At 44.9% G+C, this 25,173-nt stretch overlaps 1 protein-coding gene and 1 pseudogene across 1 annotated transcript; both read left to right on the top strand.

Annotated features, from left to right (window-relative positions):
* Positions 1-2,842: 2,842 nt before the first annotated feature.
* LOC146207970 (uncharacterized) lies at positions 2,843-6,033 on the top strand (annotated as a pseudogene).
* Positions 6,034-10,647: 4,614 nt separating this feature from the next.
* On the top strand, positions 10,648-21,109 carry LOC146207969 (uncharacterized). Its single transcript, XM_084577893.1, has 5 exons — positions 10,648-10,779; positions 12,183-12,337; positions 14,690-14,763; positions 16,582-16,653; positions 20,896-21,109. The coding sequence occupies exons 1-5, from the start codon at positions 10,648-10,650 to the stop codon at positions 21,063-21,065; spliced, it is 603 nt and encodes a 200-aa protein (XP_084434019.1). The 3' UTR covers positions 21,066-21,109.
* The last annotated feature ends 4,064 nt before the right edge of the window (positions 21,110-25,173 follow it).

Below are 25,173 nucleotides of genomic sequence, written 5' to 3'. Positions count from 1 at the left end.
ATTTGTGGACAAAGTGCTCAGGCTCATCATCTTCACAGGTCTGTGTGGATCTGCTTCCGTACAAGTATGGTTTGCAAAAAGTAGAAACTGCGACGAGGTATCGATTTTTATGCAGGGAAGTGCGCCGATCGAGCGCTCTACACAAGGGTGACGACGACTGTACTCCAGAAACCATGGGAGTTCCGATCAGGAAGCAAATCCCAAAGGCGCAACCGGGCTGATCTATTGAAGAAATGAGGTTGCTCACCTAGATTTTCCACACCGGAATACTTCGATAGTGTAACGGCACCGTAGAAAGGCGAAATCGGTGCTAAATGACATATGCTGTTTTATTTTGTAGAAAAGGGTCCGGAGAGCGTTCCACTAGCAATGAAAAGAGTACAAATCGTTTTAACTGTTTATCTGCATCTCTCACAGCTGGACATGTGAGCATGTAATTGGTTATAATCCCCTTGCATGAGTTGCCTCTTGTATAAAAGCCAGGATAGCATGATAAAGTAATCAGTTCTCTATTAAAATTGTGTGTAACAGTGTGTCAGTGTTACTCTTTCAGCATGAGCGCCGTAACTATTCATAACGTGTAGAGCACATGCAAACACGGAGTGCATCAAAAGTGGTCATGTACCACCACCTAGGTTCATTTCTCGCGAAGAAATTATCTTTTCAGGTTTTATGTTTCCCCGGCAGATGGCGACACTTAGCCAGCTGTCTGGCTGATTCGATTCAGCGCGCTTTTATGAAGACTACGTTCGCCGCTGGCACATAATTAAATTTGTGCCGCGCAAATCAGACTACCGCATGGGACAAATGCTTTATTCTACTAAAAAGTTAGACAGAAAATGCAACATTTTCAAGACAAACATATTACGGTGCAATCAACTGCTTACGCACAAAATTACGTGTGTACGGTCCGTTGAGCAAGGTGCATGCAGCAGTTGTCAGCTGCAGACGTTGACTGCCTCCATGGAAGCGTGATTTGTGCCACGGGGGGCATTTTGCCGAAGGAACAGGACTCCAAACCACGTATTTCAGAGGTGCATCCTCCCACTTCTGGCTTGAAACCGTTCTAAAAGGCTCGTGCAATATATACTTAGGGGTGCACGAAAAGTAATTTCCCTAAAGCAAATTGAATAGGATACCTTTTTAATTGGACCGAGTACGAATGGTGCAGCAAAAAAGGGAGTCGATAACGAATGGAACATCGTGGGTAACAAAATACTATAGAAATTACCGCCGCCGGCTTAGGTGCAGGCCTCAGCCGCACCATACAAGTCATGGAATTCAAGATTTTGGCTGTCGAAAGTCGTAACGATGAAATACGCTTGGGTACACAGTGCTCGTAGTCCATTAACTATGATCATCAGGCCACACGCATAAGAAGAAGTTCCCTTTTTCTAGTGATATTGAAAGCCAACAAACCAACGGCAAATCGGAGTTAATAATTAGCTGGTAGGGAATTTTAGCCGCGTTCCCGATATCGAGCACGAAAATCGAGGTTACTAAAGCTGGACGACTACTATCGCGTTGCCCATTTCGGTTCGCCATATGTATGAGCATTATGAACGCCTTCGCAAGAATGCATCAAGTTGCAGCTCCGACAAATGACTGAAAAATCTTGCGATCAAACACGTGGCAAACGAGACGGCGCGAATCAGGATCTCTGACTCCGTGGACAGGTCACCATTGAAAGCTGGGTCTTGGGACGTGTGAAGACGTAGTTGAATGATATTCACTCACAGTAGGAAGAACGTGCGAGGGGCCAGTATTCCATTGCACGTGAATGCAAGACAAAATGGCCTAAGTCAGCTTCATTTACACCGAAGGTGTCAGTGATGGAAAAATTTGGCCGACGATTACAATGCTGTGTAATGGGAAATATGAGCGCAATTTTTTAAAGTACTTTAATTTTGAAATCTGCTTACTTTCAGAATTTTAAGGAGACATATCTACAATGTGCACTTAGAACCCCCTCTTCACTACACCACATAATCATCTTTGAAATGACACTCAGTCATTTCTGAGTCCTTGATTGTTAGGAAGGAGGCACTCCATTGCAAAACATCTGCCAGCGGCCGGCGCCGCCGTGTTTCGTGTACCTCGCCTCCACAATGTTGGCTCATTTCTCTGCAAACATGTTTCAGCGCAGAATATTTTTTGGCTGTCTTTATTGTCTCATACATGCTGCGGGCATAGCATGCAATGATCAGTTACCGCAATATGTGTGAAAGGACACCCGACACACACACACACACACACACACACACACACACACACACACACACACACACACACACACACACACACACACACACACACACACACACACACACACACACACACACACACACACACACACACACACACACACACACACACACACACACACACACACACACACACACACACACACACACACACACACACACACACACACACACACACACACACACACACACACACACACACACACACACACACACACACACACACACACACACACACACACACACACACACACACACACACACACACACACACACACACACACACACACACACACACACACACACACACACACACACACACACACACACACACACACACACACACACACACACACACACACACACACACACACACACACACACACACACACACGCGCACGCACGCACGCACACACACACACACACACACACACACGCGCGTACGCACGCACGCACCCTCCCCCCCAAGCGCGCACACACAGAACTTCCGTAGATATCGACTAGAAAATCTCTACCACCGGCAATCGAGAGTGCTCATTAATGATAATAAGCAGATACGCGCCCGATTGAAGGGGACCATGGAGATCAATAGCTCCCTCTGGCCACGGTCGGGCTGGGAAAGGGGTTATGGTAAGTAGTTGTTGGCATATATGTTTTCACACCATGACTGGCACGAGATACATGTTTGGATAGTGTTTGTGCAGAACTGCTCCGTCTATGAAAACTACACTTTTGTACGCAAGGGTTGCTTTGTTTTCACTCTTCCCTGGTGGCCATCGTGAGCCAAGGGCACTGCACGCAGGCGAAGAGGTCTTGGTATCAGGATTCTTGAACCTCGTAGAATGATGTTATTTTGTGCGCACAGTTCCTCTTTCACCATTGGGGGTGCATTGATTTCGTCTTTGTCTCTTGGGGAAATGAACTCCTTGGCTGGTGTCAATTGTTGGTGTTAATGGACTTATCTACAGACCTGTAGGGTGCATTGCACAAGTTTCAGTTTCAGTCAGGGAAAGCGCTTTCGGCTTGGCTGACTCCAATATTAGACAAACTCCTCGGAGCACTCAAGATCTGATATTGGGGTTTCAATTGGATATCAGGAGAAGTAGTATGCTGGATTGAGGGTTCCAGGTTGATAATCTACCTTAAAGTCATATAGCTGTACACGGAGACACCACCTCTCAATCACTGGAGGCGTTTTTGTCGCTTTGGCATATAATATGGTGGCTAGGGGTTTGTGTCTGGCACCATTACGAATTAGGCATCATACACATACATATCGAAAGGTACACATGCCCACATTATAGCAAGGACTTAAAGCTCAGTTTATCTATGTTTATTCAGTTGGGGTGAGAGCGGCTGACTTTCCACACAGGTGATGGTGAAAGCCAAGCCAACTGGGCTTGCATCTACTGTGAGTGTGGTTTGTGCTGCTGAGTTAAATGGGCATAGTAGGATAAACCGCGCAAAATTTCGATTTTGCAATTTTGGTACGGAAAAATCGATGGCACTATTATGAACAAAGCTGCGGAAGCGTGGCCTCGAGCGCCCGCTCAAAGCAGGCGTAAATGTTGCACCGAAATGTTGCGCGCATCCTGGTGCTTAAAAATGGTTGGTGGAGTTCGGGAGGTCGGTTTGTTTATTGTGGTCTTTCGTGGTTTCTTCATTATGGCGCAGTTTTTTTTTGCCGCTAGCGGGGCTCTTGTGGCGTGTTAATTGTTATGGTTCCCGCACCAATACGATCATGGTCGCCTCTGTTTCGAGTTTCAGATGTGTTACTTGCCTAGAAGACGACACGATCGTCCAGCAAATGGAGCAGAAAGATAACTATTAAAGGTAATCAGTTGACTACCAAAAAGTGCAGTGAGAAACCGACAGGACGAAGCGCAAGCCTCACCAAACTTGGTGTGAGGACTTTGAATTAAAATCCATGTTTTTGCACATGCCCGCAGCCTTCACACAGATGAGAATTTGAGGGAATGCAGTTTCCTACGATGGGCTGTCTGGGGAAATGCGATCTGCTGGAACAGTAAGAATCTTTGGAAAGCTTTGTTGAAAAGCGCCAGCTAATGTACACAGGCTACATCGGTGATGGAGACAGCAAGGTGCTCATCTCTGTCTGAGACTCACAGCCCTACGAGAAGGCCATAGAAAAACATGGATATGTAGAACATCGAGAAGCGAATGAGTCCTAGGCCCAAGAACATCAAGAAGAATGAGAAGGGGGAAAAGGTTGTCGATTGTCTGCCATTTTGTGGGAAAGGACGGCTCACTGAAAAGGACATCGACTCCTTTCAGTTTTACTATGGCAAAGCTATTCTGTAGAATTCACAGTTTGCGTAATATGAGACGAGCTGTATGGGCGATATACTTTGAAAAGTTATCAACAGATACCAAGCCTCACTGCGGAGTCTGCCCAAACGGGCCATCTTCATGGTATGGATGTAACTGCAGTTTTGCTGACAGAAGTCTTGAGACTTACTCCCACATAAATTACTTTCTTGAGGCCATGATGGACGTCATCAAGCCAGTGTTCAAGGCGGTGTCAAATCCAGTTCTTCTGAGAAAATCTCTTTATGGACGAACACAGAACACGAATGAGTCGCTCAACCAACTCATTTGGTGCCGCTGCCCAAAGACATTTGTCAGTGCTGACACATTGAAGACAGCAACTAACGATGCTTTAGCCTAGTACAATGACGGTAATTCAGCATGAAAAGCTGTTTTAGATGCCCTTGGTATTTTTCTTGGTGTATTTTAAGATAATGCCGTCTACATGATGGACAAGGAGCGTGTAGACAGGCAGAATTCTACGACTCTGCCGAGAGCAGAGAATGACGACAGTTAAAAAAGGACACTGAGGAGAGTTTTGGAGACACCTGCAAGATTGTCAGCAGTTAAATGCATTCCCTGGGGGCGTTTGGAGCACCCATGAGCAATATGCGAACAATAATCTTAATTTTTCTTAGTTTGTGCTTTTTATGAATCCGTCAAATTCAATGTACCTTTTCTCAGAAAGTATTCATCCGATTCCAGTGAAACCTTGCACACAAGCACTACAGCCAGTCTGAACTAAAATATGTCATGACATGAATAATAACAAAAAAAAAAATTACACTGCAAGGCATCCCTTTCTGTGGCTCCTGAGTATGCAGTGATATCTTTTTGGACACAAACTTCAAAGAGTTTAGAGTATCTCTTTGGTTCAGATATAACTCATGGGTATGTAGAATAACACTGGCGAATGTCATATCTAATATCATGCCCAGACGAAGACAAGCTCACTTGTCGAAACGTTAGCTTATCTGCCAACTGAGGCGTACCCCATTTACCCTTGCTCAGTTCTTTTTCATATCATTCCTTTTTGTGGTTGTAGAGATAAGGTACATTGAATAATTAAACACACCACCTACAATCTAGGGATTGGTCCACAGGAAAGGTGAGCTCTCTAAGCAAAAACAATGCGCCTCATGTTTTACGCACCTTTTGTGAGCAGGTAAAATTTGATGCGAATATCTGCACGCGTTCCTAAAATAATAAGTTAAAAATGATATGCTGTACCATTTACTATTAAAATCTGCAAGCGTTGTTGCCTGTACAAGTTCCTTGATGCGTGTGAGGACATCTTGCTTACATGGACTCCAGTGCCATTTGTCATTCTTCCATAACAGTTGCCTGAGAGGAAGCAATAGGTAGCAAAGCAAAGCAAGCTTCTGTCTTTTTTCACAAAATGTTGAGGAGGTGCCTTGAGGAGGGCTACGGCTTTGCTTGATGATACTTTAAGACCTTCTTTGCCAAAGGCAAATCCAAAGAACTCGTGCTTACTTTGATAAAAGGAGCATTTGGCAGGGTTCACTGTTAAGCCACAATGCTTGAGTTGTGCATATGTCACATAAAGTACACGGTCATACTCTTCTCTTGTAGCACCATTGACTAGGATGTCATCACTGGTGTTTAGGGTGCCAGGTATGTCTGCCATGACGTGCGAGATAGCTTGTCGGAACACTTCAGCTGCTGAGCATATACCAAAAAAGACGTTTGTACCGACCTTTTTTGAAGGTAGTAACCACAGGAGACTTCATCTAGTTCCAGTTGTTTGTATCATGTCTCAGATCAGTCTCAAAATACTTTGTAGTGTGTAAATTCTGCAGCCATGTCGTGGATGGTCGGTGTTGGGTGTCGTTCTCTGTTGATAGCCGTATTGTCTTTGCGCATATCTACACATATATATGCAAATCCGATTCAGATCAAATTTCAGAACTGGTACGTTTGGGCCGACTCATGGTGTTGGGCTCCAACAGAATCAATAAAGTCTGCATATAAGATGTCTTTGATTTCAGCTTCTACCTTCGGCTGGATAAGGAAAGGCACTCGGCGAGGTTTTTTTGGCTATATGGAGCACATCAGGTTTGACGTGTAGAAGCATGAGGATTTCTTTGAGTTTTGCGATTCCCTTTGTCAGCTCCGGGTACATGCTGAGCGGGGAGCTGTATGCATGCTCACCCACTCATTTTGTTGACTGATATTGCTCCAGAATCGATGACAGTGCTGCAGAGCCGTAGGAACCGTAAGTGATCACTAGAAGCCGGATTTTTAGGCACTAAAAAGCACGTTTTAGGCGCCATAAATAGGCGGGTAAAATTGCATTTTAGGCACCTATTGGAGACAAATAGGCACTATAATCTTTATCAAAAGTGCACGCAGTTCCGAACTTCAGCGCGCAATATCTGCCATAAAATAAAACAAAAACACAGAAGGAATGATTTGAGACCTTAAGTAAGGTGCGAACATTAGAAGCCGTTTTTTTTTAAGGCTGTCGCGCAACTTTTCGTACAATAGACATGTTTCAGCAGAGCCAAAGGGACGGTTACCAACCCTTTTAAAACACTTTGGTATACCTCGAAACAATTCGCTTGTCGTGTACAAAAGTAGAAACAATGAACACCTTAACTGGAGGCCATGTATTTAGAAATTGATAGAAACATTGTCAATTCAAAGCATCTGACAAATGAGTTCGGTTTTCGCTCACACAGGAATTGAACTTATTTATTACAGGCACACACGATGCTTCAACATTAAAATATATGTTCTAATTTGTGTGAGCAGTGTTTTGTAGTTTGTGGCTTCACGTGTCTGGAGCCACGCGACTATCAAATGGTGCTTGCCATTAGAAGGGTCTGGAAACCATAAATACGGGATGTTAGAAAATGTTACACACAGTGCTGCTTGATGCGGAATATGCCGAAAAGAATCATGGTTCTGCACGGGCCTACGTACATCCACGAGGATCCATGATAAAATAAACATCATCGATTTATAAACCACTGTTAAAGCTATGGAAGCAGTAGCAGACAAGCACCATCTGTCAGCTGTCTAGTGTGGCCTGTTCCAACAAGATAACCACCAAATGCCATTTGATGAAGGGGACATGCGGCTGGGGTACAAGGGACGAAAATAAGGCAGGTGCGTAGGTGCAGAGTTCACCACAGCCAACTGACGAGGTCATCTAACGTTGCCACGTGTGTGTTCTACTCAAAACCGAAATGGATTCGAAAGCAAACAGAATTGAAAGCAAAACCACAGCGTATTCCAGGCCCCTTTTCTGTAAAATAGGGCATTTTTAGGCATCGACGTCGGAAATAGGCATTTATAGACACTATAAAAGAGTATTAAACATATTGTCAACACCTAATTCGTGCTCATATGTAAAAATGGTGCGCCTACGAAGCGTTGAAAAAAATAGGCATTTGCCTAAAATCCGGTTTCTAGGTGATCACTGCTTGAAGCGGCTGCTTGCTTTTATCGGCAGTTTGTAAGACTGAGTCCAAAGACATACTTCTTGAGATGGTGTTGTTCTGATCCGTTTGCCGCTGAGGTTCTCGCTGGTATCGACATACACAAGCGAAGTAGTTCAGCTTTCCACACTTGTGACAGGCTCGACCTCGTGCTGGGCAGGGTGTGGAACAATGCAGGTACTTGGTACGACAAAGCCCGCACGCGCGGTTTTTCTTCTGACCGGTGAACGGGCGCCATCATTGGTGCGTTGGGCGTTTGAATGCATGTCGGCATGCAGGGTGACGCGCTGTAGAAACGAAAGTGCATTTTCCGTGCCTTTGGAACGTTGGTCGGCGAGCTCTGTTTGCGGGCAAGTTTCAAGAGCTCAACTAGCGTCATTTCGGGTTTGCAGAGGGCTTCGCTTTCGGCGAGGTTAGCAGCAGTGATGATCGAGGTGCTTTGACGAAGGTGGTTGGAGGTCGTCGATGGTTTAAGTTTTTAATAATATTTACCATTGCAGTATTTCAACACCGTTTATTATCAGTATTGCGCAGGATTACCGTCTTTCGACATCGCGTGGCCACATCCCCTGCTTCCTCCGCTGGCGCACATACCCAGCATGCATTGGTCAGGATGATAGTCATGACACTGTTGCTTCCAAGGACAAAAGTTGAAAACTAAACGGTAACACACAATACTACACTGTCCTTTTATATTGTTGGGTACCGTCTTTGCCAAACGTAATCAGGCTGCATGTTTTTCTTCTCGCCTGTATTCTAAAGCCAGCATGGCTTCCCAGAGGATCAATCACAACTTGTTAATAAGTGAGGGCAGGAGCTCTCCTTTACTTTGCACAGATTTACAGCTTCAGAAGTGGTACGAATTCTCCACTACCTGACCTAGAAGCGAAACCCGCAGCCTGGTTACTTTTGGCGAAGACGGTACCTATATCCGTTTCTTTTCTTCTCCTTCATGGAGTGCCTGAGTGTCCTCAATTGGTAAAGCAGGAACCCTACCTTGCCTAGGCCAACCAGGCGCAGTATATGTTGAACACTTAATTTGAGTTCATAAAGCCCCCCCGCTTTGAATAATTCGTCAGTAGAGTAAAAAAGTAAAACCAATCAAGTGAATCACTGAGTGATAAAGGAAAACTAAATTAATTGACATGCAATATTTCACTTCATTTTGAGTAGTATCAGTAGAATACGCGTTAAAGTTTCGCCAAACAAACGAAATAAAACGAGTTGTTATAGTAAGCTAGCGGTTCTTAACAATACAGGGGCTCAGTACGCTGTAAACTGAAACTCCGTGTACATATTTACGAAGGGCACACGAGATATCATCGATGCATGCGTCTCGCATTGCTGCCGATAATACAAACGAAAAGAAAGCTTAAGAATTCAGAATTTATTTTTCTGTCAACTTGCGTGGACTGTTGGGCAATGTACACGGATCTGGAAAAAGGATGCGTCCCAAGAAATTCATTTTGCCCTTTGGTGTAGAGTGAATTTTTTAATTTACCATTGCATGCTTCACGCGATATACGCTACAGAACGTGGTGGAAATCCTGTGGACTTGACCATAGGCACTAATCATATCCCAGCTATCCCTATTCTAGGGAGAGCTGGACTGCTTTTCCTGGGACGCTGAGTTTAATACTGTAGCCAATGCTTGTTGATGGTATCGCCCACGCGTTTGGCAATATAGGCTCCGGCTTTCTCATTCAGAGCAGGGTCAAGAAACAAAAACATTATTTCTCTCTTTCTCTCTCTGTCTCAAGCACAGCTATCTTGGATGTCGCTTTTGACTGCACAGAACGGTGGAAAATTCGAGCACATTTTTGCGAGAATGTCGGCGGCAGGGTCTAGCATTCCAATACGTGGCAAAATCATGCCTTTACAGTCTGTGCTTCTAGGTGCACGGACAGAGTAGTTGTTACTCCCTTCTCCCCCTCCCCCCAGAAAAACACAAACAAACAATGAGGTGCATTTTTTACAGTAAATAGGAAGAAACTAGAAACGATCAGTGGGACGCCCTGCGGGTATACTTATTGCTATGGTGAAACCTTATGATATACGAAAAGAAAAAATAAACTTGCTTTCTTAAAAAATTCTAATTGAAAAAAAAAAATGCTTTCGTACAGAATTTCTTCCTATTGACTGAACCGTATGTAAAGCTTCCGTGTACTCTTGCTTGCTGTCGCCCGCGTGCAGCTTTGTAGATGTGGGACACACACGAGTTGAGCAGGATGATGTCAACGAACAGCGGGGTGCAAAGAAAGCAAAAACAAAGCAACACGAACCAGCCAACTTAGCCACAGCCAAGAGCCACCCATGCAGAACGAAGCACATGGCATCGCAACATTACTGATGCTGGCTCTAGGTTATCGAACCCAAACCTGCAGCAATAAAGAGCGGAAACAAACGCGGGGAAAGGCCGATAACACTGGTAACGCGGTGGCCGCCTCTACCATATTTAAAGGTTCACAATTTTGATTCCGAATCGGCGAGACGCAAGCTAGGAGCTGCAGAGTTGTCGTAATTGCTTTGAGAATCCGTTGTTTGGATCAGAGCCGGAGCACGCGTGAGATCGTGTGGACGTTGTTTCAGCTATGGCTTGGTTCGCTGTTTTTGTCGCTGCTACGTGCGCGACTTACGGAAGCGTCAGCGCGGCGAGCAGTGACTATGCTGAGTTGCTGTTAAAGCAGAGGCCTGACTTGGGCGTCTACCAGGACCTTTCAAAGGTAAGGGCGATACTGCGGGTGAACACTCATGGCGAGGACTTACTCGTTCCCTTCTCTGCTCCCGATTTGAGAGTAATTAGTGAAACTGAGCCAGTTACGAGAGTGGCTTCTGAACTGAAAAGAAAAATAAGAAGATGAATATGCAGTAGAAGAAAGAAGAAATTAGATATTTCTATCAGCAGCACACCGCGATACCCTCCAAAAGTATAAAGTGTCAAAAGGCTGACCTATATTTTTAACACCGACCAAGAAGGCTCGAGGTTGAAGGCTCGAAGAACAGCGTGGAATCATGTTAAGAAGAGAAATTGAAAGTAAATAATAAACATATCGTTAACAGCTGGAAAGCGCTATAGACTAGAGAATAAAAATGAGGCCGTGACATCTTAGCTGAGATCGGAAAAGAAAGTGGGCTCTAACAGTGCATCTAACGGCCAGGTCATATAACCGAGGGTATGTGAGAGTAACAGAGCGCAAAGAAGAAAAAAGAAAAGTGGTAGAGGGCGGCAGAAAACCTGGTGTAACACTAGAGAGTAACCGATGGTTGCAAACAGGACGTAGAATGAAATCGGCAAATATTAGTCCATGCTCGCGACTGGCGTTTGTTCTGAGTGATGTAAATTTGTTGGATCTGTCTTCGCGTCTCTCAGAATACCTGAATTAACGCGTGTCCACTCGCAGGTATTTACAAGGAGTACAAAGCCGCAAAATTCCACAGTTGCGGCGCCCTTGAGTGGGATTGTGCCCGTTTCTAAGTCATTTCCGGCTCTCATTTATGGCCGCCCTTTGTCCAGTTTCGGTTCCGAAAACAATGATTTTTTATAGCTACTCCTGGTGCCCTCGATCCAGGCCTTTAAGGAAGTGAAAAGTAGAAAATAGCCAGAAATTTGAACAAGAGCCACCATGAAAAAAAAAAAAAAAGAAAAATGAAGGCACCAATGAATTAACCAATTGCTACACGGGGCAAAATACTCTTTTTTAATCTTACAAGCTGTCGTACAGGGTAGTAATTAGGCCCGTTGATTTTGTCGGCGCGTCGGCGCCGTTAGCTGAGGACGTCTGTCGTTCTGAATGCAGGCACCATGCATTCAACGAATTCAAACGATTACCGACTTGCGTGAGTAAAAAGGCACTGATCGCGAGCTCTCATTATAGCCGCCTTTAACATAAGACAAAGTGAATTAACGAGCTGGAGCGTGGGGAAATTCACGAAATGCATGTTGTAATCACCTTTGTCATATACATATATATTGTGCCGTAAATCGTATATACTGGTCAGATGGTCGTCGCATACCGGAGAACGCATTTGCTTACGTCCAGCAAATAATACCTAGCTTTGCTTAAATTAAAAATTTTTAATCTCGTTTCTCCTTCCTTCTCTCTGCTGGCTCCTCTTCTCTCGGCAGTGCCTGCAGCGGGGAGGAAAGTGGCGCTTGATGTACCGGAACCAGAAACAAGGAGAGTTCGGCCCCAACGATGACTGCCTGGTGGAGACCCAGCTGACCGACATGGTTGACGACAAGGCACGCTTTCTCTTTCGCTACGGCCCAAGGGACGAGACGTGAGTATTATTTTCGTGTGGCGATTCGTTGCACGGGGTTTGGGCGTTGACATCCGTCATTTTCCAAGTAATCCTGGTAACCGAACTCCGCATGTACTGCACAAAGTACGAAAGCTCACTGTCATTTTCTAGCATGCTTGCACATCCAAAATTCGTTCATGCGTGCGCGTGCGTGTGCATGTGTGCGCGCGCACTTTGTTTCCAAGGAGGCCTAGATGTCCGACGAAAAACTCCTTCTTTGTGACATGGAGGCTCTTTATTTCACTGCCTGACTGCTTGAGCAGTAAGATGACTGCTGGGGGTACCGTAACAAGACTGTATTTGCAAAAGTTATCACAGTGGTAACAAAAGGGACGCAAGGGAAAACTAACGACGCCTTACGGATCACCTGCTGGGAGGCAGAATCACAGTGACGGCAGCTGCTCCACCCTTTGGCAACGGTGCTGCACACCATGTTGCAAAAACGTCGCGCATCCACGTACATGGAATTCTTGTTACAACGAAGAGCAGAAATACGGCGCCACCAGGGATTCTGCAAGTCAACGCACATCTGCTCGCTGCGCCGCTCATTGGCGGTTCACACATATACGTAGTTTTTTGGGAGCTCTCTTCATTCATTTCAAATATTTTGAGTTCTTTTTTCTAACCATCGTTCAACGCACTGTTTAAAGCCGGTTCTGCGCATGATGGCGATGAGGATCGTTTTATCCTGATGGCAAAGTTTACCCTAAGATATCAATGAATAACGTGATATTTGCTCCCACGAGACGAGGTCAAAGGCCTATTTGTTCGACCATCTGCCTCCCCTCTCACCTCTTCTCAAGAGAGTTCGAGCAACAGGTGAGGCGAAATCTTGTACCCGTTGGAATTTCTCACATTAACATGCCTGCAGTCTATTACAGTATGAAACGTAACGCACCACGCACCACATACATGATCAGCGTATAATCTGCGGTAAGACAAGCCGCTGTTACGACCGGGCCTATATGGAAGATGTCCGAGGGCAGACGCGCTACGGCTGAATTCGCTGCCGCTCTGTGAGGAGCCTCAGCCAGGAGGAAAGACACCGTAAGCTTGCGCGCTCCTGAATATGGCCTGTGCCGTATAAGAATTTGTGGGACTTCGGCAACTATATGGCCCAAACCGGACGCAGGCAATGTGTGGACTTGTGGTGTGGAGACGCGCGCGCGTGTATGTGTGTGTGTGGAAAGGGGGAGGGGGGGGGGGTCCTAATGTGGATAAACTAGGTGTGGCGTCGTGATGTGACCTCGTGTGTACGCACGAGCGTTTTCCCTCGTTATCCGGCTCTTTAGAGCCACCACCTCATCCTCATCAGCCTGACAACGTCCGCGGCATGGCAAATGCCTCTCCCCTTCCTATTTCTTCATATAACTCTCTCATGCGTGAGCTTAATTTAAGCGGTATATGCATTTAGGAAGAGGTGGCTAACTGCGGGAACTGGGTAGCCAAGTCAAACTCTGGTGAAGGAGCTCGTTTCTGGCAGTGGTCACTGCGATCAGGCTGCACCCCAGACGTGTGCGCTTACCATCAGCACGCGTATTTTGTAATCAGATGAGGAATTGCATGGTACTGGGATTCGAACCTTGCCCTCTTGCACGTAAGCCAGATGTTCTCCATCTATGTCACTGCGGTCACGTGTGCATATTTCCATTTATATAAAGTAATTACAAGTTTGTTCTTTTCTTCCCGTTGCAAAAAGGCCTCGGAGTGTTTCCTTCGACGCAACACCTTGGGCAAGGTTCCCCTCGAGCATATCACCATCAGAAAGGCAGACAGAGGCTTTCGAAGGCAAACAGTCCATCGAGAGAATTTGCTGTGGCGCCGTGGACAAGCATTTTGGTTGCGGTGGCAGGGACAAACAGACTTATTAACTTTTAGGTAGCATAATGTCACTCGAACGTTAAAGTTGTTGCCAACATCGCGTGAGGAAAATGCATGATCCACTGCATATTCAGTGGAGAGAAAGCGGCCATATGAGAAACACAAATATGACTACCGGGCATTACCTAAAAGGTAAGACGGCGCTGTTCCTCGAGGGTCACCTTACGATCGCGCCTTTTAGCCGCATTACACTTCAAGCCTCTTTCCAGCTATTCTTTGCGACTTGAAGCAGATTGTGGCCAACACTGACGCATGTCGCTTACTTTTATCACACCAAGTTTCGTTTGCTTATTGGCATTTGCGCGCGTGCTTTAGTGGTGTGCTGCTTACACTTAGTTCCTTCCAACGGGTTTCATTTCCCGGCACATCTCGTTCCTCCAGCAAGCAATAACGTGACTAAGATACCTTTCTTGGGACTTAGTGTAAGCCTTACTCGTTATTTCTTTTCAGAAACGCTACCTTTTTCTTCAAGTCATCCAAGGGACAGAGCCACAAGAACGTCTTCTTGGGACTTCTTGATGGCGGTACGTTTTGCCCTGGGGCACTCTTGCAAAATGCCCAGGGGAATCTTTAAAGTAACTAAGTAGCACAATGGGAATGAAGCGCGAGAGAAGAAAGATGGAAATAATGCTCTTATGGAGAAGTATCTAATAATACTTTTACGGATCGCGCAGTCGACGAGATGGGTATGTTGGGGCTACCGCTGACAGCAACGGTCGAGTATGCTACCCTTCCCTACATTTCATGCCAATAGCTTTAATTTGGCATGTAGAAATACAACGTAGCAATATTTCTAGCAGCAGATGTTCCATCTGATGCTTACATAATGAGCAACTTCGTGTCAACAAAAATTGGGCTTCTTTTTATGCTGGCAGAACTATTAGGATTATCAATGTAAACAAGAATCGTGCAATTTAATTAATTATATATATCCTTCTTCAGAATCGTTAAGGGGACCAAACATGGAAGAGAAAAATATGGCAGAAAATCTAGCTTTCATTTCTAGATACATGCAGAAGCATCATTCAGCTACTCGCTTAGCAGTTTTATTTCGTATTGTTTAGCAGTTTCACTGTGGTTCTGCCTGGAGCTAGGCCATTGTCAAAGAAAGTCAAATTGAAGTAGTGCTTCTTTTTATTCAGTTTGTTGACATAATACAACACCTCAGTCACAGCTGCACAGTTAGGTTTAATTAGTAAATCCTCATTTATTGTGCTCAAAATCAATTAGCCCCCTGATTCCAAACTAGGCACAAGTAACCGTCGGAAGTCGCAAATATTACTATATTTGTTTTGACGTATCTTAATTATATTTCATCATCATCATCATCATCATCTTCATCATCATCGTCATCATCATCATCAGCCCGACTATACCCACTGCAGGGCAAAGGCCTCTCCCATATTTCTCCATTTAACCCGGTTCTGTGCTAGCTGCATCCACTTGACCCCTGCGATGTAATTATATTTAATTAGTATTTAATCATAATTAGCATTAACCAGTAGTGACTAGTATTTATTTAGCATGGCTAGTTACCATTGCAAAGCTTTACCAGTTAAGCTCAGCTTTAACATGAAATAAACAGCTGCTCTGGAGGCTTCACGCTCTCCTCGACGAAATGCACGAGGCTAATAGTGCTTCGGCACCAAGACATGGCAACAGCAACACATTCATTCTGACGGAACCCGCCCTTGTATTAAAGAACTCCATTATCCTTATAACATATTTCACATAGTTCACATTTTACATGGTTACCATTCTCGGTCACCTGGTTATTTTAGCATTAACTGCTCCGCAGCTGTGTACTACACAAAAGGGTCAATCCTTTTTCGGCCCATCAAGGAACAACAGAGCAGTTACTGCGAGGCAGAAGGGAAGCAAGAAATGTGAGGAGCAAAAGATCATTTACAAGCGTGATTGAACAGAACTTGTGATCAACAACACCGATGTTCGAAACCGGGAGGACAGGCGTAAAGGTTTTGAAAACTTACAACGTCCTCACGAGGTCGGCTTCCACTATTCTGGTATGAGTTGTGGTATGCGGTATGCGTGGTTATTGCCACTGTATCAAAAGAATTCGGACATGCAAAGTATGCCACTGTACTTGAGTCACGATACGCAGTCATCTCTTGAAAAAGAGTATGGCATTTGTATGATACGATGCGGTATAGTGTAATGTGGTAAGGTGTTGTATGACATGGTATAGTACGCAGCGTAATGTGATGTAGTGTTGTGTATCAACGTACGGAAGCCGCACAAATAGGTTGCGAAGGAGTCTGATGCTTGAAAAAGAAATCTATTTTGCTGACAGCGCTTGTCACTTTTTTTCTCACTCTCCGCAGCCACCAACCCCGTGCCTTACGATCTACTTTTCGTCGACTGTTCCCACTGCAGAGTGCAGAAACGACGGGGTGGTAAATTCAACGCTTGTTTCTCTTTCTTAGCAAAGTTTTTTTTTCTCGATGAGTAGCATTATAAGGAACGTGTCGGTAATAATATTGAACTGGTTTGGTTTGGTTTGCGGGGTTCAACGTCCCAAAGCGACTCAGGCTATGAGAGACGCCGTAGTAGAGGACCCTGGAAATTTCGACCACCTGAGGTTCTTTAACGCGCACTCACATCGCACAGCACACGGACGCCTTGCTTTTTGCCTCCGTCGAAAAGCGGTCGCCGATGCCGGGATTCGGTCCCGCGTCTTTGAGAGCAGTAGTCGAGCGCCGTAACCACCGCGTCACCTCGGCGGGGCAATAATATTGAACTGTATATCTTTATTAACCATTGCATAACAGGCAGATATAAAGCAGTTCTAAGTGGGCAATTCAGCTCAACTTATGGCTGTGAGATTAACAGGCTGTTTTATTATTAGCTAAATAATTTTGGTCTGTGGATGAAGGTATGTCCTAGATTGATAGTAAATGAAGTCCTCAAGATCTTCAACCCCTTGGATTGCAACGTTGATATTCTAGCGCTTGATAACCTTGCACTTTGTAATTGCAGAACCTTTTTTGGGTACTTAGTGTACAGTATTCAAAGCGGCACACATTATTTGATAAGTATGCAAGCCCCAATTTGCCTGCCTTGTTTGTCCTGCTTTAGTCACATATTGGCCGCCGCTGTATGGGCTGACTTGGAGCACGCTCTCACACCCTAGTCACACCGGTCAATTATCAATCAATTATCAATATTAAGGCACTTGCGAGACGATGCAAGATAAATGTGGGTTCTGTGAGAGAAAAGTTAGGGTAGTCCGTGTGAGGTTGCCCGTGTGAGAAAAATTTGGACTCTCTGGGCTGCGGTGCTGTAAAGTGGCTTGACTGCGTGTTATTTGGCGCACTATTTTTTTTAATTTTCTAATATATTGTGACATATATGCCCTGCATCGCTGGACGTTAAAGAAGACAACGATCAGCGATATGATATAAGCACCCACAAATTACCCTTAGAGTAAATTTATGTAGTAATCCTAGGCAGATTTTCTCAGCAGTTGCAAGATGCCGGGCTAGTTGGTACTGCATAATGAAATAAAACAGCGCAAGGGACGGGACGAAACACGAAGCGCCCGTGTCGATGTTTCCTTTCCTTCGTGTTTCGTCCCGTCCTTTGCGCTGTTTTATTTCATTTGCTCAGTTAAAATATAGCATGTATTTAGCTCTCGCGCTCACGCTAATCAATGAAAATTTACTATACACACGAAGGAATATGTACACAACTAGCACGCACTGAACTGGCTGCGACTTTACTCACTGCATTACAGTTCCCATGAACACATCGCATGTTCTCGCTGAGCTCAATATTACGGGGACAATATATCTAGGCTGAGTACGGGTAGCACACATTGCAGAAATATTCGAACTGTGCTATGAATAAATTGCAGTAATTCACCGACATTAAAAAGAGATATGAAAAATCAGTGCACAATATCGGGCTGGGCAATAGGGACTGCAAGAGCCCCTATTGAACCGAAAACAAAATTGCGTTTGCACTTAGCCCGCATCGCTCCTATGTACATTTCTGAGGCTCTTGACAAGAAAAAAAAAAAAAAATTGGTAGTGTTTAAACTATGGTTAACCTGAATTTATTTTGCGAGAGCACGGCTTTGTATTCTTTAGCTTTTACTTATTTTGCTGATGTTGTTAATGATCGAAACAGAAAAGAGATTGTGTGCTTCACAAAACCACTGTTTATTGCTTTTCTTGTTATCCGCAATGTTCCTCGTGAGAATGACGACGACGACCTAAGCTGCCCAACTTGACAAGAGGCATAAAGCCCCGCTTTAACCAGGTCGAACGAACGTGCCTACCTGAGCGGCCCAGGTGAAGTGTGTCCAACTGAGGATCCAAGGATTGCGGGAGACAGCGTTCTGATCTTATTGCTCTTATCTCAATTGCCAAGCTCGAGTTGGCAGCGCCTGCCCAATCGACAGGTGTTCAGGTCGCTATCCTCTCCATTAATTTGGCTTGCATTTATAGGGAGCCGCCGCACGCCTGCTAAAATTGTTCGACCCGTCACAGCATCTTTACACTCCAATCTTGGCATATGCCTGTTTTCGGTATTTGCGCCTAATTATGCGCAGATAGGAGCTTTCTTGCTTCTTTTTGTGCAAGTAACTTCATTTCCGACTGTACAGAAACACGTCGTCTGCTGACCAAACGGGGCCCTCACCGGTTATTAACAAACATCGCAGGCGCATCCAGTGATGTTGTCTTTCCGTGATATCATGCCGCCAACAACAATCCCTGATTGCGTAATTAGTAGCTCCGCTGATAGGTGCAACGATGTGCGGGATCATCTCATGCGTACTCTAACTGCAACTGTAGACAGACGTTATGATGCCTTCTCTAGAAAATTTTGCGGGTATTAATACCACAATAAATGCATAAATGTGGCCTAACTGTGGAATAAGTGTTTTGTACGTGGCTGAAATCGCGGCTATGCGTCCTTCAATGAGCAGTTATCGTTTACAGCAGTTAAGGATACGGAACCGGCCAGGAAACGTAGCGAAACTGTATTACTCTAGAGACCGTGCTCGCCAGTTCATTTAATATGTATACGCAATGCATTTCGGTAGTAGTCGCATGAGCGGAAGCAGTTTTACGGAAATATACTGTAGAGCCTGGTGCGCGAAACCACAGCCTCTCGTGAGCCTTTGAGGTACTAAAAAATAAATAAATAAATGATTATAAACATAGCATTGAATTTCGACGAGTTGAACACAAAATGAACATAAACGCACACCTTCAAATGACTATGTTGCATTTAAAACGCCGCAAATCAGATAACAAAAGGGTCTGATAGTAGCAAATCGCATGGTTTGGGAAATGTCACAGAACTGCAGTTCTTGCAGTAAAAGGATGTGAGAATCCGCAGCCGACCGTCGATGGAGCGAAGGCCCATCTCGCGGTTTCCAAGGAGCTTCAAATCTCCACCAGCGTGCGGTGACGCAAAATCGACCAGTTTCGGAGCAGCTTACCGACGTCATGTGCTCGCTAATCATTGATACGGCCCAAGCTTGAAGACCAACCACTTGCGGTCTAACTACGTTTCTGTGTTGTGCCTATAATTTTCATCTATTGTAAGTTTTGTTTTAAGTATACTTTTATAGACGGATGCGGCTTTCCACCGAGATCATCAATCTGCTTACAATGTTTGACACTATATTTCTTACGGCACAAATAGGAAACAGCGCCTACATAGCTTCCTCTGGCGTAACATCGAATATGAAGTTCAAAAATAAATTTCTACACCGCTCATTTGGTACCGCCCGACACAGGAAGCACTCGAGAGCATGAAAAAACAAAATTATCATATGTTTGCAGCTGTGCATGCTTATTTAGGGAGGCCTGCATGTTAAACGGCGCTAACTTGAGTGCATTCAACGAATACCAAATATAAACCACGTTTAGCCCGAATTTGCATTCGAATGGCACCAAGCGTTGAGGAGATAGCACGTAGCAACACCAATTAAGTGGTAATCCATGCGACCTCGACTCAAATTACAGCTCGGAATTTGGAACTGGATATGGAGGAATGCTACATCAACCGAAAAGAACTCAAGCGCCATTGAGAGGCGTGCTGATAGAAGCGCCAGCAAAACTAGGGACGAGAAGGGCACTCAGTACAGGTGCTGCCCCTGGCGGCCACGCAGTGATTAATAGTGGCACTACTGATAGTTCCTTGCGGCTCCGTTGGATCACCCTTCTTTCGTTTACCGTGGCCAGTGTTGAGCTACAGTGGGCTAACAGTTGCATCTTGCCGGGGCTCATATATGGCGCAAAAGCTTGGAGGCTGTAGCAAAGCCTTGAAAAGTCACATGAAGGCAGACAGCGCAAGGAGCAATTGAATTATGGAAATGATTGATGTAACGTTAAGAGGGCGGAAGAGAAAAGAATGGGTTGGGGAATAAATGCGAAATAAAAAAAAATGGACAGCGATAGGGCATTGTAGGGGGAAGGGAAGACAACTGATGCTCGTTTCATGTTCCGGAGTGATTTCAGGAGATAGCGGAGTTACCCTGGGCAGCGGAAATATTTTTAGAGGCGGTTAAGAAGTTTTCAAGAATAAAGGTGGTGTAGATGGCACAGCATGCGATTAATTGGAGGGACATAGGCGCTACACAGGGAATAGCTGTGCTGAAGTTGATGGCTTTCTTTTTGCAGACTCCAAGTGCGTCCTCTTCGTTCGCGAATCGTCCTTGAGCCAAGGCGTGCCTTCGCACTGCCATTTCGTGTACGACCTCTTCTGCGGGCCCACACAGAAGTATCCAGTGGCGGATGCCAGCTGCCTCGGCCCTGATGGCGGTAACACAAGCAAAGGGAAGGGAGAATAGTTGAAGGACACCGGAGGACCAATGCGAGAGTGCTTAGTGTGTATTCTTGAAGATAATAAACGGGATTTTGTGCAATCAATCAATCAATCAATCAATCAATCAATCAATCAATCAATCAATCAATCAATCAATCAATCAATCAATCAATCAATCAATCAATCAATCAATCAATCAATTAATTAATTTGGACGTACTGCACCCCGCAGGGGCTATATGGTAGAAGTGGGGATATAAGAGACAAGGTACGCAGATGAGTGTACGCCGCGTGCATCATCTGTGAGGCGCCACTGAAACCTGTCTAGCGGTCGTTTCCGAATGTTCTTCCGGGATACAAGTCGCCGCTTCTCACCCGTCCCTGCAAGGGTAGCCTGGCGTTTTACTTTCTTGTACCTCACAGGCGGGACTTCGGTAGCTGAAATATAAAGAGGAAAAGGGCAATTTTGTTTTGGGATTCGATGCCACATGCATGAGATGGTGAACATTCCCATTGAACTCTTTTGAGGATCGCAGTGCTTACGAATCCTTTAGAAGTACGTTTACAGAATTATGTGGGTTTAGATTTACTTCAGGCATCGGTAAACGATGACAAGTCATGTCATTCGGTGCTGTTTTGGTCGCGCCGTAAAGCACGTTTCAGGTGCACATGATGGTGCACCATGGAAATTTGGAGGCTCGATGCATTCGCCGGTGAATTCGTGAGCATATGGCTCAATTTCTGAAAGTGTGAAAGCTCCGCAACCAAGTGATTTTTCCCAGGTCTCTAGACATTGTTGTCCTTCGTTTCCATCATCATCATCATCATCATCATCATCATCATCATCATCATCATCATCAGCCTGATTATACCCACTGCAGGGCGAAGGCCTCTCCCATATTTCTCCACTTAACCCGGTTCTGTGCTAGCTGCATCCACTTGACCCCTGCGAACTTCTTAATCTCATCCGCCCGCCTAACTTTCTGCCGCCCCCTGCTACGCTTTCCTTCCCTTGGAATCCAGTTTGTTACCCTCAGCGACCATCGGTTATCCTCTCTTCGCACTACATGTCCTGCCCATGTCCATTTCTTCTTCTTAATTTCTATTGGAATGTCGGTAACTTGAGTTATTTCTCTTACCCACTCTGCACGCTTTCTATCTCTTAGTGTTACCCCTACCATTTTTCGTTCCATAGCCCTCTGGGTTGTCCTCAACTTAAGTAGAACTCTCTTGGTTAGCCTCCACGTTTCAGCCCCATAGGTGAGTACAGGCAAGATGCAACTGTTGTATACTTTCCTCTTGAGCGATACCGGTAAGCTGCTAGTCATAACCTGCGAGTGCTTGCCAAATGCGCTCCATCCCAATCGTATTCTTCTTGTTATTTCCTTTTCGTGGTCCGGATCTGCGGTTACTACCTGCCCTAAATAGACATATTCGCCTACTACTTCCAGTATTTCGCTACCTGATTGATGGTATGGATATGATCGATAGTAGAGTACCGTTTCCGAAACCCTGCTTGATCCTTTGCTTGATTCCAGTCTAAGGTTGTCCTGATTCTATTAGCGATTACCTTAGTAAATACCTTATACGTAACAGACAGTAAGCTGATTGGTCTGTAATTTTAAGTTAAGAACGAAGCAGCGAAAAAAGTCCGGGAAAGAAACACGTGTCGGGTGAAGCATGACTTTTCCTATGTTCCATGTAAAGTAGGGTTGATATATAAGATTCCGTTATCTTGAGATAAAGTGTATGTGGGTCAAACGGGCAGGTCTATCAATGTCCGGTTACGAGAGCACGAGAGATGATTAGAGATTGGTAGAACCAGATCTAATCTGGTTGTACACTGTAAGGGATGTGACGGCTGCCATCCTTCTCTAACACAGACAGTTATTTTAAATGCCCATCCGGCACAGATTAACCGGGAAATCATTGAGGCCAGGCATATCATTCGATTGGGTGAAAAATGTGTTAGTGAACCGTCAATCGCTTTAACAGATAATGAGGTTGAGTTTCTTGAACGTGGTGTGTGGTTGGGGTCATCGTGATTTTCTTGTTTAATGTGCGGTTTGGTGCAGCTTGGCTGGGTTATGTATATGTGTGTTTTTTTTTTTCGATAAACTTCAGTTGTGAGTTCAGCGCCCGTCCTGTTTTTGTTCTTCACCTCCGTCCACGTCTGTTGCGCTGTTTTTCTATCATACTCTTACGGTGCACACGTACTCGTTGTCAATGTGAGAATAGGGCGCATATGCAAAAGGTGCTTATAAGAAAGAGGAAAAATATTGCAGAATTCATGATTGCTGCTAAGATGTCCAATTTGCAGTGCCCCCTGTGGAGCGTAAGATGCTGACATCAATGGCTCCATTGCCAGAAGAGCGTCTACCTCTCGTAGACTTCTTACGGGGAGTTTGCGCGTGTAAGAGCTTCAATGGCTGTTACCAGCCGAAGGATCAGTCATCTTTAGAGGTCTTGTCCGGTGATGTCGTTTTTCTGCCTTTCGCAGGTCGGTCTGTCGCGTGAGGATGATTTAATCCGAGAGCAAAAGTGGCCATTTTCCGGGACTTACAGTAGCTTCGAAGTAGGCGATTTACCCGCCGACTTACTGCGCAACGGTTTTTGCGGCTGCGTATTGGTGTCCAGCTGTCTTGTCTAATTGCCCTGAAGTATTTTGGAAGGGCTAATAAGTGGGATATGGGAGATCAATTTGTCCTGCAGGGCGTAGATAGGCTAATAATGATGACACTTAAGACGTGCAGCAGAAACTTTGTCTTCTCTTTCGAACTCTGCAGGCTTGTTTTCCGCTCTGGTTTCTTTTTCTTTTCGTTCACGAACACAAAAACCAGATACGACGGGAATAATCACCACGGAGCTGACATGCCTTCAGTGTCGTAAATGCCCATTTCGCCGCATTTCATATTTAATTCGGCTTTTCTAGCCAGATTGGTTTTATGCGCACAAAAAGACGACACAAAAATACAAGGGAGACAGGACTGAGCGCACTTTCAACTGTTTTATTCCGGAAATGTACACGACATTTATATTATACCAAAAAAATCATCAGTGCATAATCATCAGTGCCACGTGCGAGCCAAATACACAGGAAAAGCATAAAGGAATGGCACAGGTCACTCACCTCCTATCTAATTTATCTAAAAAGACAAATTCTTTATCATACATTGTCAAAGATGGTGCGCTAATACACGAACTTCCGCTTTTCCTAATATGGTAGGCCTCAGCCAATTCTCGCGCAAGCGTGTCAGTGTTCCTGCACAAGATACCGGTGGCTTGTAGCGTTGCATCACACAGTTTTTTTGCTTTCTGTTTTTAATCATTATCTTTTCCACACACACTGATGTGCGCCAGCAGGTGCAAACCGGTACCGTTCCTCAAAGACAAATTGTGCTCCCTTAACCGATCATTAACACATCCGCCCGACTGCCCAATGTACACCTTCCCACACTTCAGCGGAATCCTGTACACCCCCCCTTTTTCACACATCACAATTAACGTATTTTATTTTGCAGTCTGAGTTACGGCTACAATCTTGCAAAACCAGATGACACAATGAAGAGAGTTTCCTTGGGGGCGAAAAAACCACGGGTACCTTAAACTTGTTAGCCACGCGTTTGAGGTTATGAGCCATTTTATGCTGATATGGAATGACTACCGGTTTCACTTTCTTTTGTGCAACTGCAATCGTTGTCTGGTTCTTATTCCTTTCTTGTTTAATCTTCTTAAGAAGAGCTTCAGCCACTGAACTCACTATTATCTGGGGAAAGCCTGCCTGTTTTAGCTTCGCGATCTGATCGTGAAAGCTTTCCTGCGCCATGTGACAATAGGACTTCCTTAGGGATGACTCAAGGCACATCAAAGCGATAGCACGTTTAACCGTTTTTGATTGCTTGGAATCAAAAGGCAACAATTTCTTCTGTGCACGCGGTTGGTACTAACAGCAAAAGTTTTCGCCCTTAAGGGTTATATTCAAGTCTAAAAATTGCAAACGGCTGTCATAGGCGAGTTCACAAGTAAAATTCAATCCTTTGGAGAGTCGTCTAAAATTAGTAAGAACGTCCTCCACGATTTGTGGATAGGTCAAAGGTGAGTGTTTCTTCGAAACAATGAAAAAATCGTCTACAT

The sequence above is a fragment of the Amblyomma maculatum genome, chromosome 1, assembly GCF_055883805.1.
Source record: "Amblyomma maculatum isolate TAMU_Amacu chromosome 1, ASM5588380v1, whole genome shotgun sequence".
Lineage (NCBI taxonomy): Eukaryota > Metazoa > Arthropoda > Arachnida > Ixodida > Ixodidae > Amblyomma > Amblyomma maculatum.
Note: the sequence above shows the minus strand (reverse complement) of the source record. Positions and strands in the feature narration are given on the sequence as shown.